At 36.0% G+C, this 25,533-nt stretch overlaps 1 protein-coding gene, 1 non-coding gene and 1 pseudogene across 4 annotated transcripts; 1 reads left to right on the top strand and 2 right to left on the bottom strand.

Annotated features, from left to right (window-relative positions):
* Nucleotides 1-1,533: 1,533 nt before the first annotated feature.
* On the bottom strand, nucleotides 1,534-1,731 carry LOC135634435 (U2 spliceosomal RNA). Its single transcript, XR_010495352.1, has one exon. It is a non-coding gene; the product is annotated as a U2 spliceosomal RNA (small nuclear RNA).
* Nucleotides 1,732-2,805: 1,074 nt separating this feature from the next.
* Nucleotides 2,806-2,920, bottom strand: LOC135634460 (U2 spliceosomal RNA; annotated as a pseudogene).
* A 3,258-nt stretch (nucleotides 2,921-6,178) lies between these two features.
* LOC135633421 (calmodulin-binding transcription activator 3-like) lies at nucleotides 6,179-24,653 on the top strand. 3 transcript variants are annotated; one of them, XM_065142850.1, is made up of 13 exons: nucleotides 6,180-6,501; nucleotides 7,773-7,892; nucleotides 8,073-8,188; nucleotides 9,815-9,903; nucleotides 16,458-16,500; nucleotides 18,466-18,643; nucleotides 18,760-18,882; nucleotides 18,965-19,293; nucleotides 19,901-20,287; nucleotides 20,460-21,136; nucleotides 21,238-21,811; nucleotides 22,952-23,275; nucleotides 24,261-24,653. In XM_065142850.1, the coding sequence occupies exons 1-13, from the start codon at nucleotides 6,462-6,464 to the stop codon at nucleotides 24,366-24,368; spliced, it is 3,108 nt and encodes a 1,035-aa protein (XP_064998922.1). In that variant the 5' UTR covers nucleotides 6,180-6,461; the 3' UTR covers nucleotides 24,369-24,653. The 3 variants fall into 3 exon arrangements, with proteins under 3 accessions (XP_064998923.1, XP_064998922.1, XP_064998921.1); XM_065142849.1 differs by having other exon boundaries at nucleotides 18,757-18,882; XM_065142851.1 differs by lacking the exon at nucleotides 7,773-7,892 and having other exon boundaries at nucleotides 6,179-6,501; nucleotides 18,757-18,882.
* The last annotated feature ends 880 nt before the right edge of the window (nucleotides 24,654-25,533 follow it).

Genomic DNA, 25,533 nt, shown 5'->3' with positions numbered 1-25,533 from the left:
AAGTCGGATCGGTTTGATTGCTTATTGATGAGAGTTATATTCATATCGAGAAAACTAATTTTGATATAAACGAAGAGTTCTGAGACAGATCGTTTAGAGTTGGAATGTAAGCAGTTAAAATGGAGGAGAACAGAAGGAAGAAGATCACATCACCAAGCGTTCGATGCAGAGATGCCCGGAGGAACCACAATATTGCTCGAGGAAGAGCGGTGGTTACGCCACCCTTCGCCTTCGCTCTGTGTCTCAATGTCGGCGAAATACCACCTCGCGAAGGATGCCACAGCTGCATTGGACGCTCACCCGCACATCGTCCTCCCTTCTCTGGGCAGGACGCTTCCCCGGCCTCACCCTCCTTCCCCCGCGATCCTGCCACCGGACGAAATGACCACAATACACTGCTTTGTTAGTACACGGTGGCTGGTCTATGGAGATCGGACGGCTGGAGATACTTTGGATGAGAGTGAGTAATTCTGATAATAATCTCTTTATTAAAAATGATAATTTTTTTAAAAAAATCTAAGTTTCAGAATTTTTCAAATAACATCCAAATTTGATTTTTTTTTACAGAATGTTCTTTTTTTATAAAAATAATCACCTTGTCCTCATCAACCATCACCCTCTACTTAGCCTGTAATCGCATCGTTATCCTATCGATCACCCCTTTATATCGTATTTTTTCATTGAACCCACCCATAACGGCACAGCAACCCTCACTGCACCTCGCTAGACTAGCAATGGAGAGGGGCTCTTATTGACGAGCAAGAGTGCAAGCAACACTATGCAACATCAATAAACAACGATAAGACATAAGTGTTATTGTGCGACATTTCTACGGTGATGATGATGAGGGCTAGGGTCCAATGAAGATCACACAACCTCCTCATCGACGCGATCCTCTTATACCCCTCTTTTCATTGTCAACACGGGTGTAGAAGGAGAGTGGAAAGCTTACCCTAGTGACCAACGATGATGATGAAGGTCAATGGGAGAGGCGACCACGTGCAAGACGAAGGGAGCCATCGAAAGGACTAAAGCATAGCTAGGGCTAGTGCAGCCGAAGCGTAACTAGGGTGGGGTAGAAATTTTTTAAAATTATATTGGTAGAATCGTCTTCGAAGGTAAAAACTATTTTAAACTTAGGATGCTCTATAAGAAATTCATAAAAATTAGCTTTTTTTTAATGAAATTCACCCATAGAAAAATAGAATATTTCAATAAAAAGAGTAAAAGGAGAATGGATCACAGCTGCTCATTGGAGATTGGAAGGCGGGGGGAATTTGGATGAGGAAAACCAAGAAACCAAGAATTCGGCTCTTCTCCGTAAGCCTAATTATTGGAATAATTTTGACAAGGGAAAAAAAGGGATTGAGAAAAGTAAGGAAGAACTCTTTACTCTTCGATGCGGGAGAAATTGCTGCTTCATCCGAACCCGCATAAGTGGGGGAGGGGGTCGAAGCAAAAATCCAAATCCCTATTCTTACGTGTCGATGTGCGGGATTGGGTGAGGAAGTGTGGCATTTGGATTAAGTTTTAGGCAGGTGCGCCAGGCCCGTGCACTAGTGCAACGCATGGGCGACGCGCGAGGGCCCCGGCAGCAAGCTCCCGTGATGGGCCCTCCCCCAACAAAAAATTAATTTAATATCATAGTGGATCGATGATCCACGTATCAGATATTAAACTGATAAGAACAGATACTACACTTGATCTTAGCCAAAAGGCCGAGAAAGGTATGATTTGGAATGAACCCATCGACCTCATTTTATACTCTCCTCACTTGTACTTCGCTCCGCTCCCAGCGATGTGGGACTAAATATGTGAACTCTACCAAAGAGATATTGCCAAAGCTGGAGAATAAATTTGACGTCAATAAGCTGGTCGAATTGCATCGTCTGAATGGCATTGTAAAAGCTATCTTGCGCAACAGGAATCGTCAGAAAAGACCGATATCTGCAAGCCAGCGCTCACCAAGCAGCAGGTCGGATGCAGAGACAAAGCCTCCACACTAACAACCATCTTCTTGGTATAACATTTAGAAGAACACTAGTTTCCATGGAAGAGAGAGAGTTTCTGCTAACGTAAATGGTTCACGGTGATAAGGAGGTGATTACAGTGGAGGTAAGCGACAGCTTTATGGAACTTAGAGCCTCAAAACTGTATGGCGATAAAGAGAAAGATATATTTTGCTATTTTGCCACACAGCCTTCGTCTTCCTTTTATTTTTCTCTCACTTTTTTATACACTTATATACCCTTTTCAGCCTGTTGGAATAAGCTTTGGATGGAAGTTTGATCACTGAGTAAATAAGAATGACAGATGCTCCGTAGATAAGCAACGAAGAGTGCTCCATCAAAGAACTACTTTGAAAAGGTTAAACGAAATCACCTTAAATGATCGACGAAGATGCCTCAAAGAAATCATGACAAGAAACCATCAGGACCAGAGCTTGCATGTTCCAAGTTCCCTATACAGCAGTCTTGATCCTCCAGCGGAAGATTTAACATCAAGGTGCATTGGAAGAGAACTATGTTTGGTGTACATAGATCAACCTGTATCATACTGGAAATGCAGTTGCAGTTCCAAGAATTAAGTGTAACAAAAATTTCGACTACTCCTTGATAGTGTTTGTCACCGCCATCAGCCTGAAAAGGAATCAGGTGGGCATCAGATATTAAACTGATAAGAATAGATAGTAAACTCGATCTTAGTCAGGCCACGAAAATTATGTCATTTCTCACACCATTGGCTTAGCTCTCCTCTATATTTCCTGCATTATTCTGCTATTGACTAAAGATGAATTAATTTAATATTTTTTAAGAGAAATTAATTTAATATAATAATGGGTCGATGACCCACATATCAGATATTAAACTGAGAAGAATAGATACTACACTTAATCTTAGCTAAAAGGCCGATAAAGATTTGACTCACCTGGCTTTGCTCTCCCTTTGTACTGCTTTTTCCTCTGCATTATTTTGCTGCTTTCAATGTGAGACTAAAGATGCAGCATGTTTTAAAACATTAACTCCAGATTTATGAGCTTTTGCCTGCAGCCAGAAAATTATAACCAAATAAACAAAATTATTTGACAAGCTTATCATGCATTTGACTAATTTTCTAGGCCATGAAAATGGCATCAATGCAGGGATCCTTTTCATATGGCAACTTCTGATATCAACAAGCGCATTAGAACAACAATAAAAAAAAAAACTAGTTAAATAAGATATAAAATAATTCATCAAAAAAGAAAAGTAATAGACTAAATCCGAGCAGTTCTGACCTTCCGTCAACATGATCCATCTTATTTTCAACATCACTACCTCATCCTGTGGGCACTTCCTCAGTCCATTAAGAAGTGTCAAAGAATGAATGCCAACCTATGAAGCAAAGGAAGCCTGAGCAGACCTTAATATACCATATCTCTATAGTATATTGTAAGATCAACATGAACAATGAGACAAAGATGATTTGTGGATCGGTAAAGTTGGAGGTCCACTTAGTTAGAGGTCAAATTGTAATTTTTCAAATTAACTTATGAAATCTGCACACTAATTTAGGTGTTTGTTTGAAACAATATGCCTAAAAAAATGACATTTGAAATATTTTTAGTCATTTGGGATAGAAGAATTAGGTGTTTGTCGATTCTTCGTTATTTTTTTGTATATTTGATATTAACTTACTTTGAACAATAGACTTGAAATTTCCTTAAAAGCTTTCTTTTGAACCGTATCAAAAATTATTTTCAAAATTTTATTCATTTTCAACTTTTAATATCTCACATCATTTAAATACCAATATGAATGCATTTGAACCACTTTAGTAATATCATATTTTAGACTTCTTAAGTATCTTGTAATGGTTTGCTCTTTCAGTTCCACGAGATCTTTTATTATTATTATTATTATTTATTATTATTATTATTATTATTATTTATTTTTATTTTTATTATTATTATTATTATTATTTATTATTATTATTATTATTATTATTATTATCATTAATTCATAAATAAATTATTATAAATATAAAAAATTTAAAAAATAATTGATATAAATATAAGATAATGTGAAAAAAAATATTTTATCGCGTACGAATACCTTCATAATTTTCATTCTAAATTAATCAAATCCCTGTATTAATAATTTCGAAAGGTATAGTGAAATTGATATTTATTATTAGTAAATTTTTAATTAATTTAAACTGAATTATAAATTTTTTATTAGAATTATAATGGTTTTCTAAAAATATATAATAAATTATATAATATTCGTACATTCCAAATAAGGTGAAGCACGCCAAAATATACTCATTCATTGTCGAGCAAACTTGAGCTCATCGAGAATGACAAGTCCTTACACCTATACGGGAGAAGAAAAGGAGTATTTGTTGCATCCCTCAAAATTGGATTGCTTCATTGATCGATGAGGTGGAAACTAATATCGCCAACGAAGAAAAGAGTGAAATGAGTTATCACATATTGAAAAGATAATATTCCTAACTTTGATTGTTAAAGTGGATCAACGAATGGTTCGTCTGGTCCCCTCAGGTTGGGTGTTAGAATCAATAATATATTATTGATGAGAGCGATGACTTTTTATCATATGCATATATTTTGATCGTGAGAGTCGTGAAAGTGAGTCATTTTTTGTGTTTCTAGATGAGCTATACCAAGAACCATGGAACCACACTACAAATCCACTAAAAAAATATTATAATTAATAATATTTTTATTTATTTTTCAATAAAAATTAAAATTATTTTTAAAAGTTACACCTCTAAATTTAAGGTTATTTAAAAAAAAATGGTCATCCTTTATTTTGAAATAATATTCTTAATTTTTATTCAAAATCACTCAAGAAACCTCAAATAAAATATTTTATGAAACTTTAATATATATGATAAAGTTAATAATTAATATTTTATGAGAATTTAGATTAATTGTCACACTGTTTTGAATCGGACCACAACGTTCTTAGTTCATACCAAAAAATATATTATAACCTCATTTAAAAATATTGTGATCATTTAGATTGATAAAAAATATTATATAACAATATTGTAAGCAGTTTAGTTTAACACTGAACCGATTTGATTGGTTCCATCTGACTGGGCCTTTGCGAGAAATTTGAAAATTAAAATTATCAATTATTAGTGAGGATATTTTTATCATTTAAAAAATGAAGGCTATTATCCAATAACTATATACAGTTTCGAACTTTAGTACCAACCAATATCTATTCCAACCTCATTAAGTGACACATAATTCTCATTAAATGGAGGATAATTAGATGCTGATCTAAAAAAATAAAAATCTGATCCTCGTAGGCTTTTCTGAATCTGAACTCAATTATTTAAGTACTTATGTCTATATTTGGATGTACTTTAGTATCTACTTCTTTATCCAATTATTATCATTTTTGGCTATCAATGTATCTATTTAAAGTTTATTTAAAGTTTTTATGTATTTAGATTGTTAATTTAACATTCGTTATCGATATATATATATATATATATATATATATATATATATATATATATATTCAGTTTCGTCATCCCAAACACGACTCACTTTAGCCGCCTCAGTCAACGCTGAAGGGCACTGATTCCATATTATCCTAAATATTTGTTTCCCTTTGGAATAAGACGTTATTTTATTGGGAGACATTGCAATTAAAATAGGTTGACCGGGTCAAAATAATACGAAGCGCCGATACTTAACAAGATGCTGATGTATCAGTCGTATATTGGATTCGGCGAATATTCTTTTAATTTGTTTAATTATCGGAAGATGGAGATGCTTTGAGGAGAAGATTAGGGATCTTCGCAAGATAGATTCACCGACGGTGTCCACAAGCAGCTCCAAAGAAATCTCTCTCGTTTTAGTACGTCTTCAAGCTGGACTCCACTCGCCGCGACTTTGACGATTCACGTGACCGAAAACGACTCGTCGCGTAACGGCCACCACAGAGTATTTGTTTCCGCATAGTTATTGGTATGCGATCGCATGATCCACCGTCCATGTTCCTCACTTACGTATCGCATGCGGTGACGGTTTTACTTTCGAGACGCCGTAAACGGACGGCAAAGCCCCGTGGCGACGTGGCAGTAACATCGTCGGGCACCGAGGGGCCTTTCCGTCAAATGGGCGCCATCGACGCTCCCCATTTGTTCCAACTCGGCGGCTTTTCTCGGTCTTCCTATCGGTCTCTCTTTCCCCCTATCTAATCTCTATCTCTTCCTCCTGCGAAGCAGAATGCCCGATCCTTCTCTTGTGGATCCCTCCAGATCCTGACAGTGTAATCGTCGATTCGTTCCCGTTCTTTGATCCTTGCGATTAACCGATCCAGCGGTACCTCTACTGCACTCATCGGCTCCAGCGCTTCTGATTCCGATGTTAGAAGCGCTATAGGAGCGCTAGGGTTTCCAGATCAAGCTTCGGATCTCTGAATTTTTGTGGGTAATCGATGGCGGAGGCCAGGCTGTTTTCATTGACGCCTCAACTCGGTAATAATACGGTTCCTTATCATTTCCCTTTTTTTTATTTCCTCGGTTCATGATGTTGGTAAGCGTCTTTTTGACATATCTTACCCCGATGTTTGTTTTTCCTAGTGTTACATATCGAAAATCCTGTGTTTTTGCTTTGTATGTGTTCTCTGGTAATCTTTCAGGGTTCTAATTGTCTGTCCTGGCTCTTTCATATGTGTAAGCTAATTGTGAAGCGGCTAATAATAGACCTTGGCCCACATGGTGGTAATATTCGCTGTTTTTGTGGACAAATTCTGTGAGCCCGGTCATATAAACTGTGGATGATGGATGGGATGTGGGGAAACATTTACTTAAAATGTCAACGTTGGTTTAACATCGCTCGTTATAAACGGGAAATTGGCTGACGTATGGCTGAAGTGGTAGCAGGAAGATCAGGAAACCTTGTATGATAGGGAGTAACAGCAGATTTGACAGAAATGTTGAGTATATAGGGCGGCATCTAAAGGAATGTTGTGATTTCACTTTAAACTGATAATCCAACAATTGTACAGGCATGTAATGATCATCTGGTTTTGTTAAAAGGACAGGCTTTATCTTGGTGAACGTCTGAGAGAGTCTGATTCAATTGGTTATGGTGCTTCAAGCTGCATTTCTCCATGGCCTGTAGTTCACTAAACAAGTTGATTACATTGCACATTTGATGGTCATCGATCGTCAATGATTGATAGTTTCTAGCCATTGTGGACGTGGATCACGCAGAGGAACCTCGGTTGCTTGAATTACATGTTTTTAATTTCTGATGCCAGGAAAAAGTTAAATAGAATAACTTTTCAGCAATTCAGAGGGTATTTTTCTTATGTATAGTTATGGAAAGATCTTTTTTCTTTTTATTTTTTTGCGGAGGTACTTATCCGGGAGGATCTTCTCCCCAGGGACTGCAATGTAAATATGTTGAGTCGTGTAAATATATAACATAACTTTTTTACATAAGATGCTAAAAATATGTTCTATCTGTTTTTTTGATCACTTCTTTTCTGCAGTCGAGCAACCTATTTGGCCTGTTTCATTTTTGTGTACAACTAACCATTCACCCCATGCATCTCAATAGTGCATTCTAAAGTTTAGAAATTACTTTGTTCTTTTAATCAGTACCAAGTTTCAAGCATAGGTTTAAGGTCATTAGCTGAATAAAACTTGGTGACTGCATAATTGTTTTAGCCACTTTTACATGGCTGATAACATTATCATATATCTCTTCGATGATCTGGTGATTCCCTATTCATGTTCAGATATCGAACAGATCCTTCTGGAAGCACAACATCGCTGGTTACGCCCTGCTGAAATTTGTGAAATACTTCGGAACTATAGGAAATTTCATATTGCGCCAGAGCCACCAAATAAACCACCTAGTATGACCTTCTACCACAAGTTCCATTCATGTTGATTTTGTTTATCTAGCTCAACCACTTTCATCAATTATTGTGGAAGTATTTTCGTTCATCTAATCATTCAGTTGTATACAAATTCCTTGTGTACTTTTTCATGATATTCGTTCTCAGATGTGCAACAAATTTTTATTCTTTTTCCAGGTGGCTCTCTTTTTCTATTTGATCGCAAAGTATTGAGATACTTCAGGAAGGATGGTCATAACTGGAGAAAGAAAAAAGATGGGAAGACTGTGAAAGAAGCTCATGAGAGACTAAAAGTAAGTGATATTAATTTGATGCCTTCGGCATGTTCTACCCAAAGAGTTGATAATTGTATATTTGTTGGTTAGGCCTTTCACTGTGCTGTTCTGTTCTGACATTCAGATGTATCTATTATGATGTGCATGCTGTTATACAAACAGGCCACAGCAGTTATGTTGCCTTGATTATAATTGCTTTCTTCTCTGAATGTGTTAACAATTAAACCACATAGAGGCATTGTGAGTCTCGTGTGAGCATTGTAAGATTCTTATATCTAAAGGAAAACTTGTAAGACATTTAAAAGGTTGTTCATGTTTTCTGGACTGGAGCATCAGGCAATTTATAAATATCTTGCAAAAAGGTTAGTGTAGTTGAGATGAGAGTATCGCGATGCATTTGTTGGTAATGTAAAAGATCGAATAAGAAAAAATTTCATTTACAAACTATTAGAAGCAGCCCTGATATTGGATGAATGAAGAAAAATCATTTGAAATAGAAGCTGAGATGAGACAATATTTATTAGTGGTGTAACAAGAGCTGGAGAGTGACATACAAAATTTTTTCTAGAAATAATATAAAAGAGATTTCTTTGTTCTTGTTTTAACTATGAAAAAATCATGTAGCTGGTACCAAATAATTGTAACATTATGTTTTGTTGTTGTGCATAAATTACAAAAAATGAATATACAAAAATATGTAATTGACTTTGCAATCATTCTTAATAATTATAGAACGGAGAATCAGAGGAATCAAATTTGAAAAATTCTTTGAGAAAGAAATGTTCTTTAGTAATAAATTGTCTCCAATTTCTTGAGTATCTGTTATCAGACAAAAACTCCAGTACATTGGTATCTAAATGCTTACTTAATTAACATCTACTCAGGAGGGAGGACAAGGAGTATAGGCTCAGGCTTTTGTCATAGTTCTCTTGCATTTGGCAGAATGGCAAATTAATGTCCAGTCATTTTGGTTGGAGAAGAATTGCACTGTTGTATATCTTGTGGCTTGTCTAAACTTCCAATTAAATCTTAATTTCATGTGTGTTACTTGTGCACAAACAATCACTTCATCCAGGAAAATTTATAATCATGACCTGCATTATATGCTTCCTGTGTATCTTTATATTTATAGTTCTTTAATATATGTTTTTATGTTCTGTAGACGTACATTCTTGGGAAGGTATGAAATAGTGCAACCAGGATTGACATTTTTTTGACTTAGGATCAGAATAGATTGGATTGATTCAAAAATGAACAAAGGTAAGAACACATCTAGTATTACTGAAATAAGAAAACTACACTAAATAGTTTTGATGATCAGAATAAAAAAGATATGTGACACATGATTTACTAAGGTCCAATACAACATCATTGTTACATGAACACCTCATCTGGGTATGAGAAATATTGTAATTATTTAATTATGATGTCATAAAACCTGAACCTCAGCCGAGTTCTAGTGCCCATAATTTAATTTTGGTGCTTTAATGGTGCTTGACAGTGGTATTTGTGGCTAACTACTTCATGAGATGGTACGCTTATCTGGTTTCAAATTTTTTTGTTCAGTAGAATGTGTCATATTTGTTATTTTAAGAATGAGATATTTTTTTGAATCCATATCTTCATAAATGGACCGATTTTCAGGCTGGAAGTGTTGAGGTGCTTCATTGCTATTATGCCCATGGTGAAGAGAACGTAAATTTCCAAAGACGGAGTTATTGGATGCTGGAAGAGTGAGTTGCAGAATATAATTTTTACTATGTTTTCCCTTTGGCAATGTATGTGTTAAATTTTTTTCTTGTATGGTGATTTAGTTTTTCTATGGATTCTTATTTGTGTGATATGTTATGAAGCATGCCCATATAAGATATTAAGCTTGTTAAAATATCTTGCTATTTAATCTTTCCTGTTAAGTTTAATTCATTGCAGCACGTTGTTCTGAATGCTAATCTTATCAAGGTGCTTTCAGTTGATTGATTTTTTAAATTTAATTTGGATGACTTGTTCTGATGTATTAATTGATCAGATCTCTAAGCAGAGATCTGAAATTATTTTCTTTCATGTATGAAATTGTATCTCTACAGCACATAGTGTGTTTATGAACACTGTGCAAACTACAATAAGTGTCTGAGAAGTTGATTTTTGAACTTGAGATTTATTCACCAAGAGGGCTTCAACCTGCTGATAGAGCAAGGATATGGCAAAAATCGATCAGCTTATGAGAATTATATTCCACTTGATTTACATGGAAACTACTGCCCAAAACATAAGTTTCAAAGACAAGTTTAAAATTTCTAGGTACAAGCATTTACTGTGTCTAGAAATCTCTACTAATTGATCTTGTCAAATGCTTCTCTGGAAGAAAACGATAAATTATAGCACTTTAGTTCCACATCGAAAGTGAGAGAAGGCTTGAATTTATTCATATTAATGAGTGAACTACTATTAACTTAGATTTAATCATTTTTGTTCTTGTATTTATAAATCTATCAAGTTAGTGGGTTGCTTATTCCATCAGGTCGAGTTATGACAAGCATTATTATAGTTGGCACGGGGCACGCCATTTGTACTATATTCGAGTTTGATTTTAGGCTATGTTTGAGTGTCGATGAGGATGCCAAGTCTTAGGTTGAAAAGATTATAACACCCAAGTTTACTTCCACATCGTAAGTGGAGGAGACTTGATGACACACCCTGATTTGACCTAACTCGGATCTAAAGTCAAATTGTGGTGTGAAAGAGATGGTATTAGAGCAACGATTTTGAGGAGCTGAATGATTATGGAATCCATTACCTCTGCTAAGGTTCTAGATTTTTTTGTTGAGAAAAAGAAATAAAAATATGAGGTTAGAGTAATGCAATAGCAACATTTTTAGTGAAATTTGGAGGGCCAATTTTTTTGAAGGGAGGTGGAACTGCAGTACCCTAATTTTAATTAGGGGCAAATTGATAATTTGATATCATGAGTGAATTTAGGGGTAGGGTTAAACCCCATCCTTTTTTATTTATAGCTGTCATCCTCTTCTCTCATGGTAGAAAGCACAACTATCGAGGAAGGAGGGGAGATGCCAAGACATCACTTAAAAAACAAAGGTAGGGATCTTATCTCTTTTTTTTCTTTTTTTTTTCTTTTTTCATTGATTTTGATGATAAGATCTTGTTCCTTTTCTATTGACACTTCATATCATGCATAGTGATCTATTATGTTTTGATTATTAATATTAAGGTAAAGGATATTGAACAGATCATCTTCATATGATCCGTGATCATGAGGAGGAAGTCATATTTTGAAGTTGAATTTTTTTTTCAATTTTACCTTTTTAAATTATGTATCAGATTAGTTTGGGTCTATAAAGAGGGAAAAATCCAATGGTGATGTAGTTAGAATAATTTTTCTGCACTACTAGTAAAACTAAAAATAAGAAAGATCGGTGATAACTTGCTACAGCACTGTATCATGTTGGAAGATAGTCTTGTCCATGGCCTTTAGTCGAACCGATACAATTCTGGCCACTAGCATCAATTGATCTATAAATCAGTCATCTATAACTTTAGATTCGATACTAATGGGTCAACTTACAGTCCTTGTAGAACTTACTCAACTTATCATCTGCCGCAATATCTTGTGGCCTGTAGTTTATCGTTTAGAGTTTGATCATAATAAGTTGCAATAAGTTTGGCTTGCACTCAATTGATCAATTGGGTTGAATGGGATATAGAAAAAGAAAAAGGAGAATGTAGGGGAAAGTGAATACTGTAAAAAAAAAAAGAATAGGAGAAAAAGGAAAGTACAAGTTGTGATTAAAAAAAAGAGCAGTATGAGAAAGTTTGTGTATATGTATGCATCAATAATTTGTAGAAAAAGGTAGCAGTGCAAAAACTTTCTTTAATGCAGCTTTAATGCTTAAAAAAAAAAAAACTTCTCATAACTTAAATCAATGAGAAAATTGATTGATTTAATCAAATTTTCTTTGAGTGGGTTGGATCTGAAGAGCTATGGGGCTTAACAAGACTAAATTCAATTAGATTCATCTGTGATCAAATGATTTATATACATTGATGTTGGTGCCTTGAGGGGCCATATAGCCATGTGGAATCCATTTACTTTTTCTTCCTTTGAAGTTTGAACTATGTGTCTTGGTTAATCTGCCTACATGACAAATTATTAATATCCCCTTAATGGAGTGTGTGAATTGAGACTATTGCTTGGACACCCATAGCTAACTTGTGTACCAGCATCGATGCATATAGATCACTTGATTATAAATGAGTTTAATCTAATTTGATCTTGGTTAATCCTCTTGCTGTGCAGATCCAACTCACTTAAATAGAAATTGATTAAATTCATCAATTTTTTTGATTTAAGTTATGAGAAATTAGTTTTCTATATTTTAGCATTAAAGTCTACTGCCACCATTTTCCACGTATTATTGTTGTATATGTATAGAAATATACTTACGAGCTTTCTCTTACTACTATTCTTTTTATTACAGCTTTGATTTTCCTTTTGTTTTTCCTTTTTCTCTTATCTCCTTTCCTTTTTATTAGTAGCCTTTACTTTCCCCTAGCTTCTCTCTTTTCTCTATATCTCATCCTAACCCAATTGACTGGTTGAGTGTTGGTTTCGTGCAGATTTGTAACAACTTATTGTGATCAAACTCTAAATGATGAGTTACATGTCACATGCTATTATGACACACAAATGACAAATTGGGTTAGTTCTACAAAGTTTGCAAGTTGACCCATCTTTGTCAAATCTTAAGTGATGGCTAATTGGTTTATAGGTTGGTTGATGCTTGTGATTGGGATTGTATCAGTTTGGTTAAAGGCCATAGGCAAGGCTATCTTCCAGAAAAATTATGTTAACTATATTTACAAATAGATTTTTCTTCTTTTTAGATCTAGACCAATCTGATAGATGATTTAAAAGGTAAAATTAACCAAGGTTCGTAATTTCGTACCGTATCGAAGTTTCGAACTCAACTCAGTATGTTACGGTATAAATATACCGAGCGGTATGTTTCGGGATATATATATAAACTATGTCGTCTTGATACTCCCCGTGCTCTACCCGCGTGAGGAGGATGTTTCCTTCTCCCTGTGCGAAAAAAAAGCGACGTTGCTCGGTTTCTACCCGCGTGGGGAGAAAAAAAGGAGAAAGGTAATGTCACTCGGTTTCCCAGAACAAAAAAAAAAGGAAAAAGAAATCGAGGGTTCCTTCTCCTCGCTCAAAAAAGCAAAAAAAAAAAAAAGCCTTGTTCCTTCTGCCTGCATGGGGAGAAGAAACTGCTTCTCCCCGCAACGTCGCCGAGGCTTCTTCTCTCCCCACGCGGATGAGGAGAAGTCGTCGAGGCCTTGTCGGCTCAGATGAGGAGGTGACATCATATGCAGCGTCCAGCGAGGGAGGGTGGCGATGGATCGGGATCGTTGAGGGAGAGCGGTGTCGGATCTTCAGGTTTTCTCTTTTCTTCGGCCTCTTCTTTCTACTCCCTTTGCTAATACCATTCAGTAGCGGGTGTTGACGGTTGATTTAGGGTGATAACGGAGTGGAAACAGCCCCAATCGATGCTACTGCCTATTGATCTTCTGACAAACCGGTATGGTATCACCCGGTACGGACGGTATTATTCAAAATTAAAATCCTTGAAATTAACAGAAACATCCAGCTTCAATATATAACTTCCTACTCAATCATGGGTTTCGGGTTTCAGGTTATATGAAGATGATCTGTTCAATATCCTTTTAACTTAGTATAAATAATCAAGACCTAGTAGATCATCATGGATGATATGAAGTGCCAATAGAAGAGGAACAAGATCTAGATCTTATTGTCTAAATCAATGGAAAAAGAATAGAAGAAAAGAAAGAGATAAGATCCCTAACTTTGTTTCTTGTAGGTGATGCCCTAGTATCTCTCCTCCTCCTTCCTCGTTGGTGGTGCTCTCTATTACAAGATGATGATTATATATAAAGGGGAGGGGGTTTAACCCTAACCCTAGATTCATATATGAAATCAAATTACCAATTCACTCCTAATTAAAATTAGGATATTACACTTGAATTGGTTCATAGGAGTTTGATAGATGTACTATCATATCTTGGATCATGTGGCTATAGACCTGTCAAGCTAGTGAGTTGTGACATAAATTTTATCAAGTGGTTAATGGGAGGGCACAATCAGGGTTATCAAATTCCTACTCTTATTGGAGCACTTGAGTATGACTTATCAAATTCTTACTTTTATTAGACTATTAGAGTACTTATAACTATCCAACTAACTAATTGTACATTTATCTAAAAGTATTTACAGAGTCTTTATGCGGATATAACCATATATTGCTTGTTCATTTAAGCATAAGTGTGTCTCAGTTCAGATCCCCCAACATTTTCAAAATGGTTTATGTAATTTGAAAGTTGTAATATGATGATGTGAGAGGCATTGAGTACTCTAAGGAGCCAGAATGACTTTTCTTGTTTAAATCAGTCTTGTTGTCTTTCCTTATTTCATGAGCCTTCCTCCACAAATTGCAGGTAATCTATTTGTTGTGTTCTCGACAAATTGCAGAAACACTATTTGCAGTGTTCTCTTTTGAATTAATGTACACTTTATGCTTTTTTTTTCTTAACACAGTTCAAGTTTTGGTTCTGAAAGGTGTTTGTCATATCTTGGTCTGAAAATATGATCCCAAGCTATTGTCCGTGAAGAGGTTTCCAGTACTAGCCGTGGTGCAATCACAATGCTGCCAGACAGATCATCTGTTACATGTTTATGTTTGATGACATGTTGGCCTTCTCTTTCTTAAAGTTTGGTGGAAAATCATCTTTCTTAAAGTTTGGTGGAAAATCAAATAAATATCCCCCTTGGATTATGTTGTTTTTAAAATCAAATCCAGATCATACTGTGATGATAAAATCCAAGTCATGGAGTCATGATAAGAGGTCCAGATCAAACTGTCATGTCATCATGACAAATGCCTTTTCCCATCAATTTGAAAGCCATGGCTACTGAGATGTCTGATAGCATATGACGACAGGTGGTTGCCCAGTTCAATCTCATGAAAGATACTTGAAAGATATATTACATTTGAACAAATATCACACCAATGATTTTGATCAATCTCATGAAAGGTGGTTTCAAGTCCAAAAATACTTGAAAGATATATTACAGATTAATAAAACAATTAGATGTAGAAAAATAGAATAAACAAGGTTCATTTCTATCATAATTGAATTCAAACTTAAGCAATGTATTATTGTAGATGATGCTACATTCATCTATTCATACACCAATGATCATGGTTGAACATGTGTACATGTGGTGACTTTAAATAAGAATAGCCTAGGCAATTGGGGTTTGTTCTAGTTGCTAGCCTTTGACTGCAATTTTAGTATAAATGGGATCTTAAAAAACATTGAGTGGCTGTTAACCTGACATTTTAGTTTTCTAAAGTTGGTGCTCATATCATAAACCAAATTTAAGCAGAATAAATTTTCTTAGAACTTTGAGGCTAGTTGGTGCTAATTAAGCTACTATTACCCACAATTTTTTGTGATGGAAAAATCTTATTGTTTGTTCATGTCAGCAATTGACCCAAATAGTGTGTGCAGGTTTTTCCATGATTCTAGTTTTGCTCATTGGTTTGGTCCACTTCCATTCCTAAGAGTTGTAAAAATTATTGTGATTCCTTCACTACTTTCACTTAGAATAGAAAATGCAACCAGACTTTGAGCTTGTTCTTTATGTTGAGAAGGTTCCAGAATATGATTGACTAGATCTTTTTCATATTCTAATACTGACCAGATGTTAATTATTGTGGAGACTCTTTGTTTCCTTTTACTGCATAGCTTGAGCAAGAATAATTTCTAGTTCCTTTTTGAATTAGTTCAAGGAAATATGAGTTGCTGATATTTACATTCATATCTACTGCTTGATAGAGAGGCCTTTCTTCATTATCATTTGTTCTGGAAGAGCTGAGTTCTGCCATTGAAGAACATGGGTCCAGGGAAAGTTCATCACAACATGAAAGAGTACCACAATCATAATTAAACAAAGTTATAAGTTCATATTTTTCTTGGAAAAAAAAATATTTTTTTATCAATCTCAAACAATTCATCTACTCTATATAAGTTTCCTCTGTTGATGAGTCTCTATTTTGTGTTCCTTGTATGCTTATGGATGCTTTCAGTAACATATATGAACTTTATGTCCTTGTTTTTTCAGACATGCTGGTTTTCTTAATCTGAAATTTGACATTGATTCTTTGACACAACATTTTGATTCATGCAGGGACTTCATGCACATTGTTCTTGTTCACTATCTTGAAGTCAAGGTTGTAACTCACCTTTTTCCTTTGGGTTGTTTTGCTTGGATTTCTTTTTAGCATAGTAATTAAAAAGGAGTTCCTCAATGTTCAGCAAATTAAGTAATGCCTGTAACCCATTCTTATGTTCAGATTCTTGTGCTCTCTTCTGTCTCAATCAGTTAGTTTATTAAGTACAAGTTTTTTTACATGTTATATATTTATACACATATATTCATATGTCAGGATAGATACGATGATCTCTATGTTTGTTATCCATTATCTAAAGCCATTCTTCTAGCAAACCTCTGACATTAGCAACTTAGTTATTGCCATGATGGAGTTATGATGCACTGTCTCTTCGGCTATTGTTGCATGCATTTCAGTATATGTTCACCAAAACAACCATGGACTTATTCACTTGTCCAAACAAAATCAATGTTGGTGCGATATCTGCTATTTTCTATGCATTGGTTGTGCCATTCTTGCATTTATGTCAGATTTTTTACATGATTATTTGCTGGCTAAATCATTTTCGAAAGTTATGTTAAATTGAAAATATATGTTGTGTATTAATTATGATCACTTGGGAAAACAAATCTTAGTGACTCTTGAAACGACGTGGAAGACTGGAGACACAGTATTGTGTGCTTAATTTTCCTTTAAAGTTTAAAGTTTAAACTAAGAAATCCTGTATCCTTCAAATAATTGTTTCTGCATGCTTTTCTTGGTAGGTAACTGTCAAAATAATCATGATTTTTTACTCCTAGATCATTTAGTAAGCATATCTTGAGTTTGACTACATGCTTATAATTTTTTCTATTACTAAATGTTGTTTCAATAATTTCTGTAGTAAATTTTTTTGAACATATGTCCCTACAGGTTGGACAGATTGTATGTTTGTTACTTCCAAAATGTTTATTTGTACATACTCTTGTAAAGCCAATTTGTTTGCATCAGCATCAGTATTCTTGTGGGTATGGAATCTTCTGTTAATCTAAAGAATGTTCTTTAACAAATGATATAACACCCACTGTGCATCAGTATTCTGAAAATGTTCTTTATCAAACGGTATAATTACCTTGTGCATCAATATCTGAGAAAAATCTCAGTTGCCTTGCTACTGACACCAAGAACCTGTGAGGTTACACAAGTATGTTTGAAAGGACACCTGTGCTAAATCTAATTCTTATATGGGTATTCATGGTAAATACCAAGGGGCTTAGAAGATTTCTTGTAGCATTGGCCTTAAATAACTGGAATTTACAACTGGAATTTGGGTTGACTGGGGTATCTATGCAAATAGACATTTTGGATGATTATATATGTATTTTAGCAAATTTTTATGGGCATATTATACTTTGCTCTTTTTTTATGTCCTTGAAATATCTCTTTTTTCACTTTGAGGGTGTTGGTGAACCTAAAAGTAACCAGGTATATCACCTATTCTTATTATTGGGCTTCCTTGGCTGTATTACATGTTATACTGGTAATGTTTTGCTTTATCAATGCAAATAATTCATACCATTGTCCTTTCTAACGGAGTGAATTTTGATGATTTGAAACTAGTTTATAGATGATTGTCAAATTAAGATCGACTATTAGTGTTAGGGTTAGGCTACTCAGTAATTTTGCTAACAGAGTTAGGAAACACTCTTTCTGCTTGCATGCAGTGGTAAGACTACATACACGGTGACCTTTTCCAGATACCTTATTGGTGGGAGTCTTCTGCACTAGGCCACCCTTTTTTTAGAATTTTTGTCAAATCTAGTCAGCATCACCATTTGTCTTCTAAAAAGTGTATCATTCGACTACCATATTATTCTTCATTTACAATGATTACCTTTTTCATACATACATAAATCTTGAAGATCATACTGATAATGTCAATGACTAGGATATACAGAATACAAATCACTAGAGAGGTTTCTGTCCTGATAGTTGGACATGTGATAAAATTTTCATCTCATGTGCTTCTTTTGAAATTTACTCCAGGGTCATAAACCGAGTTTCAGCCGCAGTAGAGAAGTTGAAGATGTTCCCCAGGATAACCAGGTGGATAGTCCTATCTATTCTAATTCCATCGCAAATCATAGCCAGCTGCCTTCACAAGCAACAGATGTTGAAAGCCCTATTAGTCTACACACTTCAGAATATGAAGATGCCGAATCAGGTATGACTAACACAAAATCATAAGCTGTTATGCATTACAAGTGTAAATCCACTGATTCGTATTTCAATCATGCACTTTTTCTTTCAGTGTATCTAAAGCGAAATTCGATGCAGCAGATAATTATCCAACAAGTTCCAGATACCACCCTTTCGTTAAGATGCAGCAGTATGATGATGGACAAATGACGGGTGTTCCTTTTGTGGACTCATATGTTCCAGATCCTTCCATAGATAGTCAATGTGAGTGAAACTCTTTCGTAGTATCTTTTAGATGAATTAGTAGGATGCTACTGAGAAAAACAATTTGTTCAATATCTTTCAGGTGGTTTTCAGGAAATACATGATGCTGAACCTAAATCAGATTTTTATTCAGTTACTCAAGAGGACATAGGTAGGGTATTTAATGAAACAGGTCTAGGGTTGACATTTATTGGGTCTAAAACACAGTTAGATCTGGCATCATGGGAAGAAGTCCTAGAACATTGTGCAACATCATGTCAGATGCCATCTTTCCAGTCATCAGCTGGTATTACAGAGGCTACGACAGAGGAAATTAGTAGTAAACAAACTTCTGTACATGCAGACCTATATGCAGAGAATCCTGGTACCAGGCAAGATGACTCCATTATATCAGACAAATTTGAGTGGCAGGTACTATTGCTATTTGTATTAACATACATTTCCAGATTGTTCTAATTGATTTTGAATACTATACAAAATTGTAATGTTTAAAATTTTGTTCTGTTACCACTTTCAGCATGTCAGATTGACAGTGTACTTGTATACTAGGCAGTATATCCACTTGTATCAACGGGTAAAAGAAAAAGACAACAACAAAACTGAGCCCTATGGTCTGATAGTGGTTCTTTTTTGGACTGGTAAATATTGGTTAATAATGTACAGGTCCCACTGGTATTTGAAATATTGCATGGTGGATCTTCGTACTGCATGGAAGATAGTATAATTTCTTTTCATATATTATAATTTAAATAATAACTTCTGTCCTGTCATTAACCTGAACCCAGAAATAGCCTTATTAAGAACTTGCAAGTGCTATTATTTATGACAGACTAGATTGAGCTGATGATCACTGACAGCTGGATAATGTGATATTAATGCACAAGCTCCCACATGGTTCTTGCTTCATGGATATTTATTGGCTTGAAAATTGTCTCTGCTTAGGCTTTGAGTTCATCTTTATTATAGGCTTTGGCCTTTATTAGTATGACTAAATCATTCGTAATATTTTATGTTCCAGCTTTCTAGTGCTGACACTGATTCAGCTATTATATCAACTATTAACATGGAAAATGAGACTTCCATTGATGGAAGTGATAAATACACTTCCCTGGTAAAACAACCAACATTGGACCTCTCCAGAGTACAAACTGAAGGCCTAAAGAAGTATGATAGCTTCTCAAGGTGGATGAGCAAAGAGCTTGGAGAGGTTGATGAGTCACATACAAAATCCAGTTCTGGAGCATACTGGAGTGCTGTTGGAAGTGATGGCATTGTTGAAGATTCTAGCATTTCAAATCATGAGCCTTTGGATGCATATATAATGAGCCTCTCACTTTCACAGGATCAGCTTTTCAGTATAATTGATTTCTCTCCAAACTGGGTCTATGCTGGCTTGGAGACTAAGGTATCTGGCACTCTGAAATGGATGTTTCTATCTAATGCTTTCCTCAATGATGAAGTTAGGACTTGAAACATTAACATATCCTTTATTATACCCTAAAAGTTGCAATTATGGTTTGATATTGGCATACTATATGTTTTCATTTCCTGATCATTCTTTCTGATGTATAATACAGGTTTTAATTATTGGGACATTCTTGAAGACTCAAGATGTGGAAAATTGTAAATGGTCATGCATGTTTGGGGAAGTTGAAGTTCCAGCAGAGGTTGTAGGAGATGGTATTCTTAGTTGCCATGCTCCTCCACATAAATCTGGAAGGGTTCCTTTTTATGTGACCTGTTCCAACAGGTTGGCTTGTAGTGAGGTGAGGGAGTTTGAATTCCGTGTAAGTGATCCACACTGTATAGAGAATATAGATTCCTGCAGTAATAACACATATGAAATGCTTCTTCATATGCGTCTTGATAAGTTACTGTCTCTGGGGCCACTTGACTCCCAAAATTTAGATTATAGGAAGAAAGCTCATTTGGGAGGTAAAATCAGTTTAATTAAAATGGAAGCTGCTGATGATACTCTGCCTAAAATAAGTCAAGAAAATGAGTATTCTGCTGACAATGCAGAGTTGCTTGAAATGTTATTACAAGAGAAGCTGCATATTTGGCTTCTACACAAATCTGCCAAAGATGATAAAGGTCCCAATATCTGGGATGAAGAGGGGCAGGGCGTGCTGCATCTAGCAGCTGCTCTTGGTTATGATTGGGCTATAGAACCAACAGTGACTGCAGGTGTCAATATTAACTTCAGAGATGCACATGGGTGGACTGCATTACACTGGGCAGCTTTTTGTGGCAGGTGAGTACCTCAGATGTTTTGTCATCAAGAATTTTGTTGATTAGTTATTGGTACCTGTCTATCGTAAGCCATATTTACTGTTGTTTTCTTTGTCATTTCAGGGAGCGGACAGTTGGTGCTCTCATTACAATGGGTGCAGCACCTGGTTTATTGACAGATCCAACCCCCGAGTTTCCTTCAGGAAGAACACCTGCAGATTTGGCATCTGCAAATGGTCACAAAGGCATCGCTGGTTTCCTGGCAGAATCATCTTTGACTAGCCATCTTTCTTCCCTCACTTTAGACCCAAAGGGCAGTGATATAGCAGACGTTGCCAGCTTGACAGGCATTGATGATGCAGAACAGAGAGCTCTTGCAGTTGCTGATGGAGACATGCAGGCTGGACTTTCGCTGAAGGATTCATTGAGTGCTGTTCGTAATGCTTCTCAAGCTGCAGCTCGCATTTACCAAGTCTTTAGGGTGCAATCATTTCATAGAAAGAAAATTGAGTCTGGAGGTGACAAGTCCGCTATGTCAGATGAGCGAGCGCTTTCACTTCTTTCTATCAAGTCACAAAAAACAGGACAGTCTGATATGCCTATGCATGCTGCTGCCATTCGTATACAAAACAAATTTAGAGGATGGAAAGGGAGGAAAGACTTCTTAATTATTAAGCAACGGATAGTCAAGATCCAGGTTTGACATTAACTGATCACTTTGCTTGTGCATCTGCATATTGAGTTTCACTATTTTGTAATTGATGTTCTTTGCTTTTCTATGATTTTGTAATTTCGTATCACTTTTTTTGCTGTCATGCACACATTTTATGCAATTGGCATTCTTCTGCTAAAGCTACTAGGTTAATGTTCTGTACATGTATGCATGTCTGATATGTTTGATATACATAGTGTTTGCCTTTCCATAGGACATATATGCATGTATATATTCGTATTCCTTTGCACATGTAAGGTTATTTTTCAGGTTTCAACTTGTCATGAGGTCATATTACATCAGCCTGTTCAAACATTGGTGCATCAGCACTGTTCTAGTCAACAAAATATAGCCTTGTGTTGCATTACAGAAAAGCAATTCTTCTCACTGTACCTGTGTGGGTGCTCACTGCATTTTCATAAAAACCTTGATTTTGTGACAACCCAGCTTTCATTTTTTTGTTAACTTGTCTAGTTCTCCTGGTTATTTTTGTTCTCTATCTTCTATATAGCCATGAAAATTGCAGATATAAACAATGCTCCACGCATGTACTTAGAACGCATGCTCGATAGTATACATCAGTACTTTCAAAATGTTTCCTGATGGGCCTATTATTATTGTTTAGGATCTCAACTTTGTATGATTGCGTAGGTCCCAGACACAAAAACTGTCTTGGTAGCTCAAAAACAGCTGAGGGCTAGGTGCATGTTATGCATCAATATATGAACCTAAACTAGGTGATTGGAAGATGAGTCTTAGTGTCTGGGCAGGAGTTTGACTTGGTTTGTACTTATTCAAGGAGAGTTGTTTGATGAAGTTTTTCTTTAGTTCAAAACATCCTCTAAGGAAAATCTAAACTTGTTAGATAAACTTGCCTTTTCAAGTAACCAGTGTCCATTTTATAGTAATTATTCTGTTTAAATTGAAATTTGTTTTTCACTTGTTTAAAAATGTTGAAACTTTATTTGATGAGTTTAATAATTTAGAGAATACCTGATAATTTGGAAGTTGAGCACTCTGCCGTGTACTGTAGCTTCTCTAAAGTTTTGTTACATGTACCATGTTTTTATATATTAGATTTCTACGTAAACCTTTTCTTTTCTGAAGTTTGTATTTGATGACTAGGCTCATGTACGAGGTCATCAAGTCAGGAAGCGTTATAAAAAATTTGTGTGGTCAGTAGGAATTGTGGAAAAAGTTATACTGCGCTGGAGACGTAAAGGAAGTGGGTTACGTGGATTTCGGTCTGAAGGCCTTTTGGAGGGCACTTCCATGCAATGTCATCTTGCTAAGGAGGATGATTATGATTTCCTGCAAGAAGGCAGAAAACAGACAGAGGCTAGGATGCAGAAGGCACTTGCGAGGGTGAAGTCTATGGTTCAATATCCAGAAGCTAGAGAACAATACCGAAGGCTTCTAACTGTTGTTACAGAATTCCAGGAGTCTAAGGTATCTCTTTTATATGCTCTGGTCTGTTCAATTTTACAACATGCCAAGTAACACAAAGTTGCCAATCTAGTAGGTCTTAGGAGTTAGGAGTATGTAGGATTTTAAATTGAAAGGTCTCATCTTTTTGTGTCTTAGGCTTATTATGGCTCTCTTATATGTTGAAGTTTTTCTATCTTCTATTTATTTATGTTTTTATTTAGTAATAGATAGGGAAAAATTTTCCCGTAGTGGACTTCATGACTCTCTTTAACTTGTGTTATATGAATTAATGATGCAGATATATAATTGCCTTAAATCAATGTGGCATTATCTTCTCCACATTCCTTGCCTTTAAGAAACAGTCTTTCACCTCTTTGCTTCTTTGAAAGCAGTGACCATCAACTTGTGTTTTCTGAACGTTTAAACTTATATGATCCTGCATGCATTACTTGGTTAATGCATGTTGTTTTGGAGGTCACCCAACAGGAAAGTTATATTACTACTTTGTTGATAATTCCCAAAATTCTGCTAACATTTTGGGATGCCAATGCTTCTCATTGTTAACTGTGTTCCTATTGAAAAACTTGGATTTTGTGTGTAATTGCCAATTGTGGTTCAGTGCAATTACACTAGTCAAATAGGATATGTTAGACTTAATCTCTCTACAAATGCTGTAGGACTTAGTCTTTATCTGGGCATGTCCGAACGAGCAGAACTACTGGCTCAGATCTGTCATTCTTGGTTCAAGACTCGAATGAGCTCTGGATTTAGTCATTAACCCCCTGCTTCTTTCAGGCTAAAACCAAGGCTTTGTTGGTTGAGCATTGCTATTCTAAAATGCAGCTAGCAGCTAAGCCTAATCGTCAAATGCATGTACAATAACTGTAGGTAGATATTTTTTATACAACACCATGGTTATTTATCTGGCAGCAATTAGCTTTTGTTTGGTGCACTCCGGCCTTTGCAAGCTTGTGGACTGTAGTTAAAGTTATTTTCATTTTTACAGGCTTTGCAAGAAAGCATTATGGATGTATCAGAGGATGCTGCAGATGCTGATCTCATGGTTGAGCTGGAAGAATTATTGGAAGGAGACACAGTAATGCCAACTGTTTGAGAAGGGTCATCTGAATAAACTCAGCTTAACATTTTCATATTAGCACCTCGAGTCCATTAACTGCTACTGTAAATCATCCTTTACTAATCATGAGAAATTAGATACATTTGAAGTATTGGCATTTGTACTACATGTGTGTAACTGATTTATGATGAACTTGAGTGTAGTTTGTATCATGGACAGAGCTGAGAGTTGTATAGAAAGTGTCATTTGTACCATGGAGCAAACTAAGAGCTGCATACTGGATTATGATTTGCTTTGTCTGCATTATTGTTGGTTCTTTTACACTCTTGTTTATATTGAACTGGCATTTGTGAGTGAAGAAGAATTGTCCATGCTGGATTTAGTTCGATGTATGTTAAGTAAGCTATTATAAATAAGTGGACATGCTAACACATGTTTTAGCTTTCTGTTCTTATTGTGTCGTGTTGCTAATTGAAATTGTAGCGTCGCATATTGTTCGCTTTGAATATCGCTCTTTAAATCAGCATTTCATGGGGGAATGCTTTGCAATGCATGGACGCACTGGTAGTCCGTGTGTATCGCAGACGGATGGTTTCTCTTCGTTCGTTGGCTCTCCAATCCCCGCCTCGCCTTTTGTCGCTGTTTCGGTCCTTAGCGGACTAGCGTACCGACCCTACCCTCTCGTGTCCCGACCATCGCGGGGCTGTTCCTGTCGGTGTCGAGGAGGTGGCTCCGGTGACGCGTCGAGGTCGCTTCCAGGGTATCTTCCCCATGAAGGAGCGGCAGATCTACGAGGTCCTCCGCGAGGTTTGTTCGATTAGGTTTCCCGAGCGCCCGTGTACGGAAGTCATGGTCAGCTCTCTTGATGTTTGCTTGCGCCTTAAATTCCCAGAGAGGAAAGGGCTTTCACGAATGAAGAGGCTGTTGATTTTGGCGTTGGGCTATTTCCGAGAGTGTTTGCAGGAGCATACGCTCCGGTGGATGACCATATTCGTGCTAGCTTCGGCGGGCATCAAAGACAGGTGCGTCAAATTTGTTCTCTTAGCCCTTCGGTATTAGTTCCTCGTCTTTGAATGTTCTGGATCTGATTTCTGTATACAGCTTGCATTTGTGTATATGCCAATGCGTGATTTTATTTTTATGTTTACTGCTGCATTTGATGATCTTCAACTGCCTCAGATATCCCATGCTGCTGGATACC

This window comes from Musa acuminata, chromosome BXJ3-3, assembly GCF_036884655.1.
Source record: "Musa acuminata AAA Group cultivar baxijiao chromosome BXJ3-3, Cavendish_Baxijiao_AAA, whole genome shotgun sequence".
Taxonomy (NCBI): domain Eukaryota; kingdom Viridiplantae; phylum Streptophyta; class Magnoliopsida; order Zingiberales; family Musaceae; genus Musa; species Musa acuminata.
This window is presented reverse-complemented; position numbering and strand designations above follow the sequence as displayed.